Source organism: Nomascus leucogenys, chromosome 4 (genome assembly GCF_006542625.1).
Source record: "Nomascus leucogenys isolate Asia chromosome 4, Asia_NLE_v1, whole genome shotgun sequence".
Lineage (NCBI taxonomy): Eukaryota > Metazoa > Chordata > Mammalia > Primates > Hylobatidae > Nomascus > Nomascus leucogenys.
In genome coordinates this window covers 59,482,915-59,503,267 of record NC_044384.1, presented here as the reverse complement: position 1 = coordinate 59,503,267, position 20,353 = coordinate 59,482,915, and the positions used below count along the sequence as shown (strand labels likewise).

The 20,353-nt window shown below is 43.2% G+C and overlaps 1 protein-coding gene across 3 annotated transcripts in view; it reads right to left on the bottom strand.

The window, feature by feature from the left end:
- The window catches only part of CLUL1 (clusterin like 1), a 54,879-nt gene extending 34,526 nt beyond the window's left edge, over positions 1-20,353 (bottom strand). The window contains exons 1-3 of one of the 3 annotated variants that reach the window (XM_003262017.4): positions 20,220-20,353; positions 9,743-9,864; positions 3,216-3,338 (exon numbers count right to left, since the gene is read on the bottom strand). In XM_003262017.4, the coding sequence (XP_003262065.2) occupies positions 3,216-3,338; positions 9,743-9,762 (143 nt within the window). In that variant the 5' untranslated portion in view covers positions 9,763-9,864; positions 20,220-20,353. Of the gene's footprint in view, positions 1-3,215; positions 3,339-9,740; positions 9,865-20,219 lie in introns of those variants that run through there. The other 2 variants (XM_012506256.2, XM_003262016.4) reach the window with 2 other exon arrangements.

The following is a 20,353-nucleotide window of genomic DNA, read 5'->3' as shown; positions in this document are numbered from 1 at the left end:
TAGGACTCATTAAAACCTTAAAAATATTTTTTAAATTTTCAATTTAAAATATGTAGTTTCCTATGTAAGCAAAATAAGTCTCTTAGATTGGAAATACTATAAGCCACAATGTGAAAGTGAGTAAACTCTTAGATAAAACAGTTTAAGGAGTGTATTTACACAGTCATGTGGCATTTTTGTTCTTTCTTTGTTTGTTTTCTCGTTTGGCATTTTTTGACTATTAGTATATGAAGCGATATAACCAGCTAAAGTGATAAAGCCTAGCATATACATAATGCAATAGATGAGTATTTTAGGCGCACCGTAATTTGCTACTTGATTAGCTGAACTGAAAATGTAGCCCTTAATGATTCGTTTAAAAACAGCTTAGACAGCTGTTAGTCATGATAGCCAGCTCTGGAATCTACATGATGGGTCTCTCTGACAACTGAAATCTCAAGATCACCCTGGGCCCTGTTTGCAAGTTTTGAGAGACTAGCAAATCCATCCTTACTATGTACTCAGCACTTGTCTAAGCAGGTCAGACCTTGACAATTCTGAACTCGGCCACCTGCCTTTTAGGCCCCCTATGACGTTGGTCCTGGTCTCTGAGCAACACGCAGTCTGGAGTTTATCTTTGCTCTGCCTGGGCACAGAGAGTGACACACATTCAAGGCCCAGCCACACCCCATGTCAGCTGCCTTGATTACCCACTAATTCCCTCTTTTAGCTGGAAACCTCTTAGCTCTGTTGGAAAACAGATCAGCTCATAGCAAAACTCCAACTATTATTATTTTAAACAGCCTAATGTAATTTATGAGCGACTACAATCCACACCTATAAACAGATGTGTCCTATCCTGAAAGATGCATGGTTGGCCAATGGAAGAGGCAGCACTTTGGGTATTTTTCTCAGAAAGAGTAGAGCAGAGTCCTGGAAAAGTTGGTCATAGGAAATTGCCCAGCTCTACCCTGACTCTGTGCACTGTTGCTCATTAGTTTACTACCGTCCAAGTTTGGGCCCGTTTGACGTCAAGGCTGGCATCTGCATGTTCTTTTTCAACAGACCCAAATTTTGTTGAAAACGGAACCAGTTTTTAGGAATTCTAGTGGCTTACTTCCTAGTAGCAGGTTTTCTTCTTTAATCCGTGTTCCTCCTTTAAGAGCGATTTCTCAGAACAGAACTTTATTGCTAACTGATACTAATTACTTTGAAAATATCTGGAAGCTTCCAAAAAGGCTCTTCCTCTAATTACTTCATCTGTTTTCACAGCTGCCATTTTTGTTCTTAAGATTAAGCAATACTTCATGTGAATCCACTCACTTTCATAATTATGACATCATTATCCTCAAGATTTAAGGGAATTACAAAATATTATAGATAGCTGCTTGATAATTAAGGAGATTTAGAAGCAAAGTCATCTTAATTAAGAAAGATGGCAAGAGGATGCATGTGGCATCAACTGGAAAATAGAGGAATCAGGTGGATTTCAAAATGTCAGGTTTATTGTTGCTAAGTTCAGGCTTGGACAGAGCGTCTTAGATGCATGGCCATAATGGTCTTGCTAATATGTCACCCCTGAGTTAGACTTGCCCATCCTGCTGCTGGCATAGCCAGACAACCTCTGGGCTTCCAACTGGGACATCTGGCCGTGAGCAGACTAGGAAGCCTGTATACTACTCAGGCTGTGTCTTATATAGAACCAGCTCCAGGATACAATGACAGTGGTCCCTGCAGTTATGTAACCTAAGAGGGCATGTGTCCTGTAGACACCAGCTAGGATTTGCTGTCTTGCACCAGTAAGGTCTCAAAAAGACGGAAAGAGGGCAAATCTCTAACGAGTTCGCCTCAACTGAGATCCACAGACTAAGAACATGAATCAAATAACACTCTGCTTTGCAGGGTGAGAAATGGGAGGGTGAGAGGCCAGGGGTGTTAGCCTGGTAGAAGTCCTTCCACAGTCACAAGAGGCAGTCTTCCTCCTCTGGCCCACTGAAAAAAAGTTGAGGAGAATATGCATAAGAGAAGTAAAACAAAAGATAAAGTATAAAAATCTAAATAGATTATCCGTAGAATATAATAGCAGCTGTCATCAGACTTATCCTTCCTTCCCTTCCTCTCTTCTTTTTCCTTCCTTCCTTCCTTCCTTCCTTTCTTCCTTCCTCCCTTCCTCCCTTCCTTCCTTCCCTCCCTCCATTCCCTCCCTCCCTTCCTTCCTTTCTCCCTTCCTTCTTTCCTTATGTCCATTTATTCAGCCATTCATTTAATAAACTTAAAGAAGATGATTCACAATAATAAGCAAAATTTTAGAAGCAGAGTGTAAATCCTCAATTAAAAATTTCCCCCATTGCAGGCAAAGGTTGGTTAACTCACTTGCTGGAAAGGACCGATGGACATAAAGATCACTGACTTAAGAGGTCAAGTTTCATCAACCTCCTTGCCACACGATTGTCTCATGGTCGACCTCATCGTCCTCTCATAAAAAATGCGATTATTGGAAGAAATATTTCCAACTGTTACTCCCAGCTCTGAAGTTCTGTGATTATAATTCACATATTCCCACCAAGCTTCCACATAGCTGGAATGTACGAAATGATTCGATGTGACCTGTAAAATGAAGAATTACAGCTACTTTATCTCGCTCAGAGATTGCTGAGCAGGTCAAATTAGTTATTATAAATGAAAATGTTTTATTGAGCCACACAGAGTGCAATGTCATTGGAAGGTAGACCAATAACCTTTTTAAAAAATTCAGACTAGGCCAGGCACAGTGGCTCAGGCCTGTAATCCCAGCATTTTGGGAGGCTGAGGTGGACAGATCACTTCAGTCAGGAGTTCGAGACCAGCCTGGTCAACATGGTGAAACCCCATCTCTGCTAAAAATACAAAAATTAGCTGGGGGTGGTGGCAGGTACCTGTAATCGTGGCTACTCGGGAGGCTGAGACAGGAGGATTGCTTAAACCCAGGAGGCAGAGGCTTCTGTGAGCTGAGATTGCATCACTGCACTCCAGCCTGGTCAACAGAGCGAGACTCTGTCTCAAAAAAAAAAAAAAAAAAGTTCAGACTAAACTAAAATTATTGCCTGGCATGGCGGCTCACGCCTGTAATTCCAGCACTTTGGGAGGCCGAGGCAGGCGGATCACTTGGGTCAGGAATTCGAGACCAGCCTGGCCAACATGGTGAAACTCCATCTTTACTAAAAATACAAAAATTAGCTGGCTGTGTTGGCACGCACCTGTAATCCCAGCTACTCGGGAGGCTGAGGCAGGAGAATCGCTTGAACCTGGGAGGTGGAGGTTGCAGTGAGCTGAGACCGCAGCAGTGCACTCCAGCCTGGGCAACAAGAGCAAGACTCCGTCTCAAAAAAATAAATAAAATAAAATAATTGTTTTAGCTTCATATAAAATAAGTAGCAAAAGTAGGCATTGAATCTAGACTTCAAACCCTTTCATGAAAAAGATCTAGTTTGAATACAAAATGAGAAAATTATATTCCACTTAACCTTCATCATGAAGCCAGAATTTATCTGTTTAGACCAGTACTACACAAATTTAATTATTGATTAGGATGTATATAAATATCAAGTACATTTAAAATTTCCGTTTTACCCAGAATAGTGCTTTTCTTGCTTCCAGCAAGTTCAACCCTTGGAATAGTTTATTCAGCAAATGTATCAGGCACTCATTACATTCTGCACTGGGGATAGAGTGGTCTCTGCGTTGTAGGTGCTCATGCTGCGTTTCAAAGGGAGGGAACTGGACAATACACAAATAAATATAGAAGTCAGAATGTATAAAAGCATGACAACTGTTACAAAGAAAATTAAACGGGAATAATGGGATAGTGAGTAACTTAGAAGGGGAGGGGCTACTTGAGGATAGGTGGCCAAGGCCTCTTTGAGGAGGAGACTTCTAATACAATCCCTGAAAGTAGAACCAGCTTCACAATTTTCAGGGCCCAGTGCAAAATGAAAATACGGACCCCGTGTTCAAAGAGTATTAAGAATTTCAAGATGGCAACAATAGATCCAAACCAAGTACAGATCCCTTCTGAGCGAGAGGTGCACATGGCACATGTGTGAAGCCGGCTGGCCTGAAAGACAAGGAGCATGCCCCTTCTGAGATCTGAGAGCAAGTGCAGGAGGAGTGGGAACAAACGTGGGAACAAACTAGGCCAAATGTGGCAGCGTACAGTGAGAGAAGAAGTGTGATATTAGCTGGAGATCAGAAACATGCATATCCTATAAGTAGGGCAGGGTAAGAAGTCGGAAATACATATATTTTTTGAAGCAAGACTGGATAATTGTGGAGGATTTCCCAAAGGGCAACGATAATGTGCTGGTTTTAAAAGGCCACTGTTGCTGTCCTGAGAAGAATGGACTATGGGAAAGTAAGGTAGAAGGGAAGCCAGTTAGGAAGCTGTTCTAATCACCAGGAAAGAGATAATGGTGGCTCTTTGGAGAGTGAGAAGTGGTGAGATTTGGGACTTATTTTGGAGATGGGACTGCACTGTGAGGTGAGGGGAAGTGCAGAATCAAGGGCGGCTGCTGGATTCTTGACTTGAGGTTTGGATGGGGGATGCCATTTTCTGAGATGGGAAAGGCCGGGGCAGAGTGTAGTGGGGGCCATTGGTTGGCACTGGCCTTTGCTCATGCTCCAGGAACCCCCTACCCAGTCCACCAGGGTCTAACTCTCACTACCAACAAGAATTTTTTTTGCTAAAGTCATCAAGAAGCCAATGATGATCAAATCCACTGGTGACTCGCTATCCTCTTTCTTACTTATTGTCCTTGAGGAATTGGATGAGCAACTGATTTTAAAGCATCTCTTTTTGTGTAAATGATGCCATCAGCTCTTGGTCCTCCTCTTACCTCTCCAACTTCTTTTATTTGTAGCAGGATATGGTTACCTTTCCCCTAATTTTTAAATTTATTAAAAAATATTTTTTTCCCTAGAAACAGGGTCTTGATATGTTGCCCAGGCTAGAGTGCAGTGGCTATTCACAAGTGTAATCACAGCACTCTGCAGTCTCAAACTCCTGGGCTCAAGTGATCCTCCCACCTCAGCCTCCTGAGTAGCTGGGATGACATGCTGGAGCCACCATGCCTGAGCCCTCCTAATCCTTTTATTTCTACCCCTTTCTCACTGGCAAAACAGGATGGGTTCTTCATCCTGTCAATCTTCTTTATCTTATCCATTCCAATCCGCCACAGAAAGAGAGTCCTTAAGGATAATAATGAAGCCCAATTATGCTATGAGAGGCAATCTGTACTGGTAAAAAAAAAAAAAAAAAAAAAAAAAAAAAAAAGGAGAGTAGGGGGAGGGTTATCTTGTAGGTGCTCCATCCTGTTTTTTTTTTTTTTTTGAGACAGAGTCTCGCTTTGTCGCCCAGGCTGGAGTGCAGTGGCGCAGTCTCGGCTCACTGCAAGCTCCGCCTCCCGGGTTCACGCCATTCTCCTGCCTCAGCCTCTCCGAGTAGCTGGGACTACAGGCGCCCGCCACCACGCCCGGCTAATATTTTGTATTTTTTAGTAGAGACGGGGTTTCACCGTGGTCTCGATCTCCTGACCTCGTGATCAGCCCGCCTCGGCCTCCCAAAGTGCTGGGATTACAAGCGTGAGCCACCGCGCCCGGCCTAGGTGCTCCATTCTGAAAGACGCAAAGGTGCAGGCGAGCTATAATAGGTGGCACAGGGCTCTCCCTGTGCTGGGCTGAGCCAGGGCCCCAGGGGGAAGGGGAGTGGGAAAGGAAAGTGTGAGGGAGACCAGGATGAAGGGAGCAAGGAGCATGGGAAGTGGACTTGGGACCGGCCAGAAGGTGATCTGAGAGGAGCAGCCAAGACATAGGACAGGAGCCTCAGAATTCCAGGCAAATTTTTGATTAGCTGCTGGTAAGAGTGGGCTGGGTTTTTATGCCCACCCAACCCATGTTGGCTCCAGCAGCCAGGTTATGCATTCATCTCTTTTTTTAATGTTTAATTTTTATTTTTTTAGAGGCAAGTTCTCACCATGTTTCCCAGGCTGGTCTCGAACTCCTGGACTCAAGGGATCCTCCCACCTAGGCCTCTCAAGGTGTGGGGATTACAGGCGTGAGCCACCTCCCCCAGCCTTGGATTCATCTCTGTTATGGTATTTGCTGAGTATCTACTACGTACTACGTGTCAGGCTCTGGTGTCAGACACATGACACCTGCTCAGTCTCATTCCTGACCCTCCTTTCCTCTGTCCTCCATCAGATGTTTCTCTTCCCTAGGGCTTTGTCCTGGGTACTCTTATTTCTACTGCCTGGAACTCTCTTTCGATGAAGTTACCCAGAACCACAGACGGGCAAAGGCAACCTTCTACTGGCTGTCTCTCTGTCAGCACAGCCCTCAGGGATTTCAGTTTCAACAATTCCTAACCCAGCTTTTTCCCCTCAAGCTCACCCTGCCATATCTCCCTGTCACCAGATCCAGACATTTGGGAATCATCCCAGACTTCTCTCTCTCATTCAATCCAGTGGCCAACCCAAGCAGACCGCCAGATGTATTGCATCTGGGCCCGTGCATTATAAAGGCCCACATGAGTCAATAGCCTTCGAAGTGCTGCGTTTTATTTCTGAGTAAGCTAAAGCAAATAGAAATCGGTAGACTAAACAAGCAAAATCATACATAATTAAAAATCAAGTTTTTCTTTAAATTCTGGCCACATTATTATGACCCTGGCAAATGTGTTTTAATTTGGTTCTTGATCTGCATGACAGCAGGATGGGTAAAATACCATAAGTATTTGATGATAACATAGAGGAATTAATCGTTCTATCCATTGTATAGTAACATTTAAGTCTCATCCTCTAATCCATAATTGGCTAAGTTGTTCCAAGTCCAAATTAATTAAGGAAATATAAACAGGAGCATATATATAGTATCAGAATATCTCACTTGTTTTGTTAAGTTTGTCCCGAGCAAATCGGATTTTCTTTTCAGCTTGAACATACTTAATGCAAAATCCAAAATCCAAACTGCTCCAAAATCTAACCTTTTTTTTTTTTTCTGAGACAGAGTCTTGCTTTGTCACCCAGGCTGGAGTGCAGTGGAGTGATCTCTGCTCTCTGCAACCTCTGCCTCCCAGGTTCAAGAGATCCTCCTGCCTCGGCCTCCAGAGTAGCTGGGATTACAAGCATGCACCAACACGCCAGGCTAACTTTTTTATTTTTAGTAGAGACAGGGTTTCACCATGTTAGCCAGGCTGGTTTCGAACTCCTGACCTCAAATGACCCACCTGCCTTGGCCTCCTAAAGTGCTGGGATTGCAGGCATGAGCCACCGTGCCTGGCCAATCTAAACTTTTTAAGCACAGGGAGACAAGTGGAAAATTCCACACTTAACCTCATGTGATGGGGTCGCGGTCAAAATGCAGGCACATAATACACAATTTATTCAGTGTCCCCAAGGGAAAAAAAGGACCCTCCCAGCTCCTTTCTGCTGCAAAATAACTTTTCTGAGCATGCCAGATATATATGTCATATTTTTTACTAAGTGCTTACGTGTGAATAAGTGTAAGCAAATGATTGCTTATCAGTAGCATATAAATTCGGAATCAGGAATGAAAGACAACTACAGACTGTCCTTGTGGGTGACTGAGACAGGGACACCTTGCTGCCTGATGGTTTAATGTATACAAACTTTGTTTTATGTGGAAAATTATTAAAAATATTGTGTAAATTTACTTTCAGGCTAGTGTATAAGGTGTATATGAAACATAAATGAATTTTGTGTTTAGACGTAGGTTCTATCCCCAAGATATCTCGTGTATATGCAAATATTTCAAAATCCCGAAACATCCAGAACCTGAAACACTTTGGCGTCACGCGTATAAGATAAGGAATACTCAGCCTATATATGGAAAAAAGAATCCTTGTGTGCTGAATCTGTGGATTATTGGAAGATAAAGACAATAGATTTAGATTATTATAATGGTATTATAATGGTGAAGTAAATTATATGCATATCTTATAAATAGGTCAACAGGCCTTATGAAAACTCTTTGGTTATTGCCAGATTTTTATCTAAAAGGCAGTGAGAGACCCAGGCCAAAGGAGACAGATTGTCTGCCATGCTTGAAAAAACTTGACTTATTATTTGTTTGTTTGTTTAGAGACAGAGTCTCACTCTGTTACCCAGGCTGGAGTGTAGTGGTGAGATCATGGTTCACTGCAGCCTCGACCTCCTGGCCTCAAGTGATCGTCCCACCACAGCCTCCCAAAGCACTGAGACTACAGGCATGAGCCACTGCACCTGGCGGACAAAGCTTTAATATTGAACCACTTGTTCGCCAAAATGTCACAGAAGTTGTTTGTTTGTTTGTTTTAATCAAAATTGTGAATTAATATGACTTTTCTTACAGTAGATGAAACTGAATAATTTTTAAAATTATGTGCCTGCATTAAAAAACAAAACAAACACCTCCCTGATCACCAAGATCAGATAATACCTAGGGGATTTTTTGGCCTGTCCATTTGTCAGGGTCCTGGAATAAAACATAATTATTCTCACTTGGGTAAGGGGAGGAAACAATGATTCTGGAGCTCAGTGAGAGCTAGAGCTGGGACCATGGTTGCCTCGTGGGAGCCGTAGCCTTCAAGGGGAACCCAGGAAACCAGCAGACTGAGACCTGGTGATGCCAACTCAGGGTCAACCTCCCAAAGGCACAGAGCAAGACAGAGAAGTGAGAGCACAGGCAGCCACAAATAGAGCAACCAGCACAGCCTCACTCTGCTTTAGTCTGGCACACATCTGACGGTTCCCTGATGGTCACTAATGCTTTTTAGGTGGAGGGACTGCAGTTCATCCTTCTGCACTGTGCAACTGACAACTGCTCAGATACGTACAAAACTTTGAGGACTATATACAGCTGTTGACTTTTCTTTTTCACCCTAGATCCTAATTAATTACTATAAAGAGGCAATTGGGTGAAGTGTACAAATGCAACAGAAGAAGTTTTAGAGCCAGGGGTGGCAGTGTGTGCCTGTAATGTCATCCCAGCTACTCAAGGAGGCTGAGGTGGGAGGATCGCTTAACGCCAGGAGTGGAGACCGGCCTGGGCAATATAGCAAGAGCCCAATCTCTTGAAAATTTTTTAAAAGACTGGGCACAGTAGTTCACTCCTATAATCCCAGCACTTTGGGATGCCAATGTGGGAGCATCACTGGAGCCCAGGAGTTCGAGACCAGCCTGGACACCAGGGTGAGACCCCATCTCTACAAAAAAATTTTAAAAAATTAGCTGGGTGGTGGCATGCACCTGTAGTACCAGCTAATCAGGAGGCTAAGGTGGGAGGATCACTCGGACCCAGGAAATCAAGGCTGCAGTGAATCGTGATTGCACCACTGCACTCCAGCCTGGGCAACAGAGCTAGACCTTATCTAAAACAAAATTATAAAATAAAACAGGCTGGGCATAGTGGCTCATGCCTGTAATCTCAGCACTTTGGGAGGCCACGCCAGGTGGATCACTTGAAGTCAGGAGATCAAGACCTGCCTGGCCAACATGGTGAAACCATGTCTCTACTAAAAATACAAAAATTAGCCAGATGTAGATGGTGCAAGCCTGTAATCCCAGCTAGTAGGGAGGCTGAGGCAGGAGAAGCGCTTGAATCTGGGAGGCAGAGGTTGTAGTGAGCTGAGATCGTGTCACTGCACTCTGGCCTGGGTGACAGAGCTAGACTCTGTCTCTAAATAAATAAATAAATAAATAAATAAAATATAGATGGGTATAGCAGTGCATACCTGTAGTCCCAGGTCCTCATGGGGCTGAGGTGGGAGGATCACTTGAACCCAGGAATTTGAGACTTCAGTGAGCTATGAACATGCCACTGAACTCCAGCCTGGCAATGGAGAGGGACGCAACTCTAAAGAAAAGAAAAGAAATTTTAGGGAGCCTACTAAAATTATTACAAATACTCTATGAACACTGCAAAGTAGTGAACACTGAGGGTGAACTGGCCTTGCCTTGTGGGGGGTGCTGGTGGGGGAAGGCTAAAGAGAGATGCCCAAGAACATTCCTGCTCTAAACACTCTGGGAGAATCATATCTCACATTTATTTTTGTTTGTGTGTATGTGTTTGTTGTTTTATGTTTTATTATATAATCCTCTTTTTCTTTTACTCTCCAAGCCTTTGATAAAATCTTTCATTTGAGAAGACTCCAATAGCCTTTTGGCTACACTGAAAGAAGCGGTGGCTGATCTGGGGCGCGCCCTGGGTGAGAAAGCCAGGCTTGATTACTGGGAGGCTGACTGATGTTTTGGCTTCTCCTGACCAGGGGTGAGGACAAGGAAGATGGGGTGGGTTGGGGGACGGCCAGAGTCTCAGAGCTGTGGTTTCCGGGGCTTTGCAAAGAAATGTCATGAAGAAAGAATTCTGATTTTTTTTTTTTTTTTTTTTTTTTTTTTTGAGACGGAGTCTCGCTCTGTCGCCCAGGCTGGAGTGCAGTGGCGTGATCTTGGCTCACTGCAAGCTCCGCCTCCTGGGTTCACGCCATTCTCCTGCCTCAGCCTCCTGAGTAGCTGGGACTACAGGCGCCCGCCACCGCGCCTGGCTAATTTTTTGTATTTTTTTTAGTAGAGACGTGGTTTCACCGTGGTCTCGATCTCCTGACCTCGTGATCCACCTGCCTCGGCCTCCCAAAGTGCTGGGATTACAGGCGTGAGCCACCACGCCCAGCCTAAGAACTCTGATTTGAAGGGAAGATGGACTTCCACTTTGTGGATGATGGGCTGGTCCTAAAAGGGAGGTGGCCAGGAGGTTCCCTCAGAGAAAGGTTGGTGACATGGAAAATTGTTTCCTGCCCTGTGCTGTTTTTCCCCTAGAGTCAGTGGTGGGGAGTTAGGAGTCAGGCGGTGCACACCCTGGAGACAGGGGACTGAGGGACTGTGGCCATCCTTCTCCCTGTTGTGGGTCTGCACTGTGGTGGTAGCATCATGCCAAGAGAGGACCCTGACCTAGGAGCATCAGGAAGCAGTTCCCAGCCAGAGGCGCTAAATACCATCTGAGGGAGGGGTGTTCTTCCTGCCACCCATAGGGGAGGACTTGAATATTCTTATTTGGTATATTCTTAAATATTCTTCCAGAGTGATCTTGGAAGGCAGAAAAACTGGGGAACATTTGGGTAACATGTAAATTCATTAAAACATAGAATAAAACAGAAAAGAAAAAGCGACTATACTGGGGCCGGGTGTGGTGGCTCACACCTGCAATCCCAGCGCTTTGGGAGGCTGAGGGGGGTGGGCTGCTTGAGGCCAGGCGTTCAGGCAACATGGCAAAATCCCATCTCTACAAAAAATACAAAAATTATCTGGGTGTGGTGGCACGCGCCTGTACTCCCAGCTACTCAGGAGGCTGAGTTGGGAGGATGACTTGAGCCTGGTAGGCGGAGGTTGCAGTGAGCCAAGATCGTACCACTGCACTCCAGCCTGGGTAACAGCGCAAGACCCTTTCTCAAAAATAAAACAAACAACAACAAAAAAACCACTATACTGGAATTACTCTAAAGTAGATGATACAAAATAGCATGCATGTTTTCCTGATATGTATCCTTTATCATTTTCATTTTTCTTTTTTTTTTGAGACAGGGTCTCATTCTGTCACCTAGCATTTCCCACCTTAACTTCCCAAGTAACTGGGACTACAGGCTTGGCCACCATACCTGGCTAATTTTTGTATTTTTTGTACACACAGCGTTATACCACATTGCCCAGGCTGGTCTCAAATTCCTAGGCTCAAGAAATCCACCCACCTAGCCTCCCAAAGTGCTGGGATTACAGGCGTGAACCACCACACCCTGCCTCATTTTCATTTTTGACACGTTCCATGACTGTATAGAATGTTCCTTCTTCAAATTAAAAGTAATTTAAAAACTATTTGAGGAATGCCATGATACAATAATGCTTAATAGTAATAGCACATTGTAGAATAGGAGCCCAAACAACTAAAAACACAGAACTTTTAGAACAGCAATATATTTTAAAATGTCAAATCAAAACAAACACCATTGTAAGTTTACTTAAATATTTACAATGATTGTACTGAGAACCATTGTCTGTATGTCTTTATTATTGTTGAAAGGAGTTAGCCAGCTTGCTTTAGGCAGAAAGTAAGGGAAGGGTCCCCGGAGAAGCTCCAACCCATGTTTTGTGCAGATAAGGGAACACAGGGGGCTCGCCTAAAAACGTCCCTAGTGGACGAAGGGCCCACATAAGCACTGGGGGAGTGCGGTGGAGCCACCAGGAATTCATGTCCTATACGAACAGGGAACTCGGCCCCATCAGGTTTTATATAGAAGCTCTTGTATTCAACTACGAAGGGGCAACCAGCAACCTGCTTTCAGGACCGCACCCTTTCCCGAGAGCTTTCCTTTTTGCTTAATAAATTCTATGCCACTCATTCTTTGATGTCCAGGTACCTAGTTCTTCCTGGTCCTAAGATAAGAACACAGACCTAACTGAGCTAAGGGGCAAAAAATCCTGCATCACTGTTGTCAAGTTTTACTTTAGGTTTTAAGTTCATAGTTTATGCTAAATTATTGTTTTCATTTGAAAAGGACACTATTTGGTTATTAATAAATTGTGTGTATGTATATATAGAAATATATATATGAAACAAAATAAACTCTTTTTGTGGTACTTGCTGGCTGCACATTGCATTGAGGGTTACTTTTTACTACTTATGCCACTCTTCATTCCAAGTAGCTGATCACTAAATATCCTATCCATTCTATTCCATTCATTCATACAAAAAGTATTCATTGTATATGAATGTTCATAGTGTTCATAATAGCCCGAAACTGGAAACTTGGAAAACACCAAATGTCCTTTAATGGGTTGAATGTGATGAATAAACTCTAGTACATCCAAGCCATGGAATACAACTCAGCAATTGGAAGGAGTGAAATATTGATACACACAACTTAGATGAACTTCAAAGAAATTATGAATGAAAAAAGCTGGTGGGGGTGGTGGCTCATGCCTGTACTCCCCGCATTTTGGGAGGCCAAGGCGGTTGGATCACTTGAGCCCAGGAGTTCTAGACTAGCCTGGGCAACATGGTGAAACCCCATCATTACAAAAATACAAAAAATTAGCCAGGCAAGGTGGCGCATGTCTGTAGCCCCAGCTACTCAGGAGGCTGGGGTGGGAGGATCACGTGAGCCCAGGAGATGGAGGCTGCAATGAGCCAAGATCACGACACTGCACTCCAGCCTGGGTGACAGAGTGAGATCCTGTCTTGCTCTGTCACCAGTCCCAAAAATACATACTGCACGTACCCATCTATAAAACATCTGTGAAATAGAATAATTATAGAGATGAACAGATTAGTTGTTCCCAGGGGTTAATGATGGAGGGATGGGTGTGGCTATAAGGAGGTAATACCAGAAAGTCTTCTGCTAATGGCTTGAATATTTTGATCGTGGTAGCAAAGCTTCACCTATGATAAAATTATACAGAGCTATATGCATACACACACATGAGTGCATCTAATAACTGGTGAAATCTGAATAAGCTCTATGGGTTGTAGCAATGTCATTTGATTGTTTTTGATATTGTAATATAGTTGTATAAGATGTTAATGGTGGAGGAGGCTGGGTAAAGGGTACATTGTTCTTCCCTACACATTTCTTTGCAACCTCCTGTGAATCTATAATTATTTCAAAAACAATTTTTTTTTTTTTTGAGATAGAGTCTCACTGTGTTGCCCAGGCTGGAGTGCAGCGGCGTGATCTCAGCTCACTGCAAGCTCCGCCTCCTGGGTTCACGCCATTCTCCTGCCTCAGAGTCCCGAGTAGCTGGGACTACAGGCTCCTCCAACCACGCCCAGCTAATTTTTTTTGTATTTTTAGTAGAGACGGGGTTTCACCGTGTTAGCCAGGATGTCAAAAAAATTTTTTTTAGGTATTTAGGAATTGTCTACGTTGTGCTGCGCATTTTCTTCTTTTATATTTGTCCGCTCTTTTACGTCCCTACTGCTCCCTGCTTTAGGCCCTTCCCACCTCTCTCCGACTTGTCTGTTCTGTCTCAAATGTATCTTCCACCCTCCTATCAGAGGGATCTTTTAAACCAATGCTTCTTAAACTCTACCATACAAATGGGCCACCTGGGATCTTGTTAAAGTGCAGGTTCTGATTCGGTTTGTCTCAGGGACTTGGGATTCTGCATTTCTAACAAGCTCCCAGCTGATGCCGTTATAGCTGGTCCTGGATCATACTTCAAGTAGCAAGGATCTTAAGTAATTTTCTTTCAGGGTATACCCATATTTAAATCCATCTAGTTGATTCTCATTGTTCACAGAATACTGTTCAGTCAGGGCATGCACCTCTTTGCTCAAAAGTCTCTAACGACACCCCAGTGACACTCAGAATAAAATCCAAATGCTTTACAATGACCTACAAGGTCCTGCAAGACCTTCCCCACCCTGAAACTCTCTGACCCCAGCTCCTATCACTCTCTCCTTTTCCACTTCACCTCTAGCTTCCAGATGTCCTAAATGCTAACATTTGCATGAATGCACAATAGTTTATTTTTCCTCCTTACTGTATATTGCCCCTTCTAGGTCTTTCTCCCATTTGTTTCTTATCCTTCAGTGTTCAGCTCAAGATGCATTTACTTATCTCTGTTATATGGACACTCTTGATGGTGTGAAAACGCGCCATTTATTGCCCCATTCCACTTGTGTATACCTCTATTATTACACTTATCTTCCTCTATTTCAATAATTTATTTTCCTATTGAATCAGGGTCTGCACAGGAAACAGAAGGCACACTCAGAGGAAATTATGAAAATAGCTTTATGAAGAAAGTATTTTCAGAAGTGGGCAGTTAAGGGAGTCTGTTATTGGATACAGGAACCCAGTGAGTGCTGGAGCCTTGGAGGAGGGAACTGCAATTGCACAGGAACCGCCAGAGCTGCCATGCCAAAATGATGCCTCCCATTGGCTGAACTCAATCAGAAGCCACAGAGCAATGAGCCACAGTGATCCAGCCCCCCTTCCTGGAGGCAGGGAGGGGGGAAGAAATAGAGAATAGATCTGGAGAGGGGGAGAACAGAGACCAACCAGCACACACTAAATCTCTGTACTAAATGAAAGGTTCCTGAGGGCAGGACCAATTCTCTTTCATCCCTGTAGCCCCACATGTAGCACAAGGTTTAGCCTAGAGTAAGTATTCAGTAAGTCTTTGTGAAAGCAAACTACAATGTCAGGGCATGTATTGCATTTAACAGTATTTTAGGGAAGGCAGGCAGGAAGGCAAGCAAGTTGCTCATTACCTCTTTAAAATTTTTTTTTCTTTCATAGAGATGAGGTCTCGCTTTGTTGCCCAAGCTGGTCTTGAGCTCCTGGCCACAAGTGATCCTCCCACCTCAGCCTCCCAAAGTACTGGGATTCCAGGCATAAGCCACCATGTCTGACCCTGGCTGTTACCTATTTTGGCCAATTTTCATTTATGTTCACACAAGACTTTTTTATACTTTTCTTGCTATATCTAATTTATGTGTTCATTTATTTATGTATTTATTTTTTTATTATTATTTTTATTTTTTGAGATGGAGTCTCGCTCTGACACCCAGGCTGGAGTGCAGTGGCAAGATCTCGTCTCACTGCAACCTCCATCTCGTGGGTTCAAGCGATTCTCCTGCCTCAGCCTTCTGAGTAGCTGGGATTAGAGGCATGTGCCACCACGTCCAGCTAATTTTTTTTTTTTTTTTGAGATGGAGTCTCACTCTGTTGCCAGGCTGGAGTGCAGTGGTGTGATCTGGGCTCACTGCAACCTCCGACTCCCTGGTTCAAGCAGTTCTTCTGCCTCAGCCTCCTGAGTACCTGGGATTACAGGTACACGTCACCACGCACAACTAATTTTTGTATTTTTGGTAGAGACAGGGCTTCATTCACCGTGTTGGCCAGGCTGGTCTCGAACTCCTGATGTCAAGTGATCCACCCGCCTCAGCCTCCCAAAGTGCTGGGATTACAGGTGTGAGCCACCGCGCCCGGCCAGTATATCTAAGTCAGATGACAACAGCACAACAAGGACAGAATTCACTGGAAAGGTTCATTTTTATCATCCTATTTTGCTGAGTTCAGGCTAATATCTCCAGAAGTGACACAAACTTGGAAACAGAAATATCCATGTGGGGCTATCAGCACAAGATACAAAGCATGAAAACCACAAAATATTTCAATCAGTGATGCTCGTCTATCAGTTGAACAATATCACCTCCAGAAAGTGGCATACCGTAGGCAATTAATAAAAGCCTCTTGACTGTCTAGAGTCAGGTAAGCCGAGGATATTTTTGAGGCACGAAGTAATCCAGATATTTTAATGAGACAGATGAGGCCATTGGGTAGGGTGATCAACCGTCCCAGTTTGCCTGGGACTGTCCTGGTTTTAGTACCCATCGTCCCTCAGCCTGGGAAACCCTGAGTCCTGGGTAAACAGGGACAGTTAGTCACCCTATGATTACAGCCAATTTTTTAAAATGTAGATTTTTATTTCTTATGATATAGCTTCATTGAGAGGTATTATTCAAAGATGATTAAGCCATTACAGCTCTTGGACAGTTATCTTGAGTTTTGTAAAACTTGGAACTGTCTCTAACCGGGATCTGGTGACTTCACTGATTATCCAGTTAAGAAGTCCTAAGACAAACTTCACTGCTGGTATTCTATTAACCCCAATCTTTATAAAACTACTTAATCTATTAATTCCTCAGGTGTACAGTCAAAACGTACTCTTACATATTTCTAGAAATAATAAGCCTCTCTTTCCACAAATTTCCTCAGGTTTCTGAGTGTATTTCCAAACACCTTGCCAGCCTTCTTCTCTGTAAACTGCAAATCCCTTGTTCTAATATTCTACAAGAGAAATATGCAGACACAACTATTGTACCACTGACCATTTCAAATCTCTGCATATGCTAAGCAAGAAAATGGTTGAGAATAATAGAAGACTTTTTGCAGTAAGTCCTTAACCTCAAACTTTTGCCTGAACTGTAGAAACCTGATATGCAATAAATGTCCTGGTCTTGAACCAGATAAACTCCTTTACAGTGAGAAACATCATACGGAGACTGATTTATGTGTCCTTTATGTCTGTCCAGGAAATATTTGCCAGTATATAGTATTTATAATGTATGAGAGATTCTAGGGAAAAAAAGGCAAATGGATTGTTCGAGTCTTGGTAGGAAAGGCTAATGCTACTGAAGCAAATAAAAAATAAAAAATAAAATCCAACTGCTGAGTTCAGTGACAACATGCAAGTGATCATCCATCTAACAACAGTTTGCTTTTAGGAAGAATAGATAAACCAGTTACCAAAACTATCACTGGCCTATGTGATGTGCTATTAAGGGAAATAATTCAGTTCATACTTTGGGTTTAAATTATTATTAATTTTTTTTTTTTTTTTGAGATGAAGTCTGGCTCTGTTGCCCAGGCTGGAGTGCAGTGGCGTGATCTCGGCTCACTGCAAGCTCCATCTCCCGGGTTCACACCATTCTCCTGCCTCAGCCTCCTGAGTAGCTGGGACTACGAGTAGCTGGGACTACAGGCGCCTGCCAACACGCCTGGCTAATTTTTTGTATTTTTAGTAGAGATGGGGTTTCGCCGTGTTAGCCAGGATGGTCTCGATCTCCTGACCTTGTGATCCACCCACCTCAGCTTCCCAAAGTGCTGGGATTACAGGCGCGAGCCACTGCACCTGGCCCATTATTATTAATTTTTATCTTTATGACAGTCATTGACATTTTGGGTAATAAAAATAAATCTGGTGATAAAAATAAATGATTAAAATAAGCAGTCTTAATCATTTGAAAATCAACTATTTCTAAAGTTTAAAAAATTACCTAAACATTTAAAATCACCATCACCTGAAAAAGCTAATAATCATAATGAAAGCTATCTTTATTAAGCATCTTCTACTGTCCCAGTCACCATGTTAGAAATTTTACATAGCGCCTCATTTAATCCTTTCAACCTTATGATACAAGTATTACCAATCCTATTTCATAGATAAATAAGATAAGGATGATAGAAGTTAAGTAATTTGCTCACTATCACAAACTGGTAGACAACCGGAATTTTATCTAACCCAGGTCTCTGTTCTTTCCACAACATCCCATAATTACCTTAAAAACAACAACAACAACAACAACAAACACTTAAAGACATGTAAAAACACTATTCTGGTAACTATATTACTTTGCTTCTATGTAATTTCATTTTATTTTGAGAATTAAGAATGAAATTAAATAAGAAACCTTATATGGCATTATAAAATCTACTACAATCATTCCTTTTATGTATTGTAGAGGTATTTGTATCTTTAGTGCTTGTTGAATGGTACTATCTAATAATCGTACTCATTTCTCTAATTTGCTCACATATTTCAATCTCTGAAAAAGTTGCCAAAAGCTGTTAACAGAGAACAATGAACATATTCTTAAAGTTCAGTAAATCAGAACAATATGGGCACATGCTAAAGATTAATTTGGAATCATTTACATATATGCCTTCTAAAAAAAAAAAAGAGGAGGTGCTTTATTTTTTAAGTCCAGAAAAAGGAATGCAACCTATTTCTTGAAAGGGCATATGAGTGGATCTCATATTCTCACACATGGCTTTGTTTTCAAATTCTTCAAAGTGCAGAAATTCTTTTAATTTAAAGGTGAGCCCATGGAAAATCTGGACCAGCTGTAGAAAACCATCCAAGAACTCAGTGCCACAGCCACTTTTTTGGTTGTGACACCAACCCCAGGGTGATCTGACCCTCTGCTCACCAGTGTTCTAAATTATCCAAGAGAGGTACTTCTGTTCCCACTGCTGCCTCCATGGAATTCATTGTCTCATTAGCTGATACTGCCTAGAGGATGTTAGAGAGGAACTCAGGCAGCCTTTAGACTCAAGAGAGACTCCAGGCTGTCGAAAGAAGGAAGACTCACAAAGGGTCTAAATTCAGTGCACTGGAGAGGAAGACTTGGGAAACAGCCACATCTCACCGTGATGTTTGAGGGACCTGGAAAAACAGATCATCGTGACTTTCTTCAAGGTCACACAAAGTTTAAGTGATTTTTACTGTCCCACATTCCAGCATGTCCTCTTCTATGGATTCAGTTCCCATGGTAGTTCATCATTCTCTATTTATGGCATTTTTATTAGGTAACAGTATCTCATCTCTTCCTGATAATTGTGCTGCTGCATATTTTTAGAAACTTTCCCACCCACCATTGTCAGGGACTGAGGAGTTGCATTAATGTTGAGTTTGAAAATTCTGTTCTTGCATCAGACAGGTAAAAGTGGCCTTATTAGTATGTCTGTTTTCAATGTCTGGAGAAAATTCCCAGGGAGAGAAAAACAAGATAAAGCATCATGGTAAAATCTGTACGTGGAAAGTAGGCTAAGCTAGAGTAATCGGTTTAAGGTAGCAGTTAATAGTGTCTACAGCTCTTTACTTCGTTAACCTCAGTTAACCAGGACCTGGCAGAATGGGGATTGAAATCAGGGGGCTCATCCACAGTTTCCTCAAATACTGATTTTATCAAGTTGGGCTGATAATTCCATAAACTGTATGAGCATTTATCCTTGGATGTGATCGTTTTCAGAGTGATTCTTTTTCTGCTTGGGTTTATTTATTTATTTATTTTGAGACAGAATCTCACTGTGTTGTCCAGGCTGCAGTGCAGTGGTGCAATCTTGGCTCACTGCAACCTCCGCCTCCCGGGTTCAAGCGATTCTCCTGCCTCAGCCTCCCAAGTATCTGGGATTACAAGCATGCACCACCACAATCGGCTAATTTTTGTATTTCATCATGCCTGCCAGGCTGGCCTCCAACTCCTGACCTCAAGTGATCGGCCCCCCTCGGCCTCCCAAAGTGCTGAGATTACAGGCATGAGCCACCACACCCGGCTCCGCTTAGTTTTTGCCAGTAGTTTTGCAGGGATGGTGTGTCTCCCCGCCTCTACCTCCTCCTCCTGTTTTGAAAAAGAGAATAAATGGATTGGAACAGCCCAGGAGATTGCCTGAGTTTTGCTGGCAGCCTCTGAAGCAGCCCACAGTATTTCTACCTTCCCTGACAAGAACAGTGGCTTTGTTCTGTCCGCGCCGGAGAGGCCGGGCATCTGCGGAGCCCGGCCTTGGACTTGGGGGCGGCTTTCTCTGGCTCTCCGGAGAAATGGGCAAGAGCGGCGAGGAGAGAAATTTGGGGCCCGGTGGATGTTCTCACCTGTCATTCCTAAGATGCACTTGAGTGCTGCCCCCTGGAGGCGTCTGTGCCACCGGCTGGAAGTCAGAGCCGAGGGCACAGGGTGTCAGCAACCTCCAAGGTGGAAACCAATCCCGCGGCCCGGGCCTGCAGGT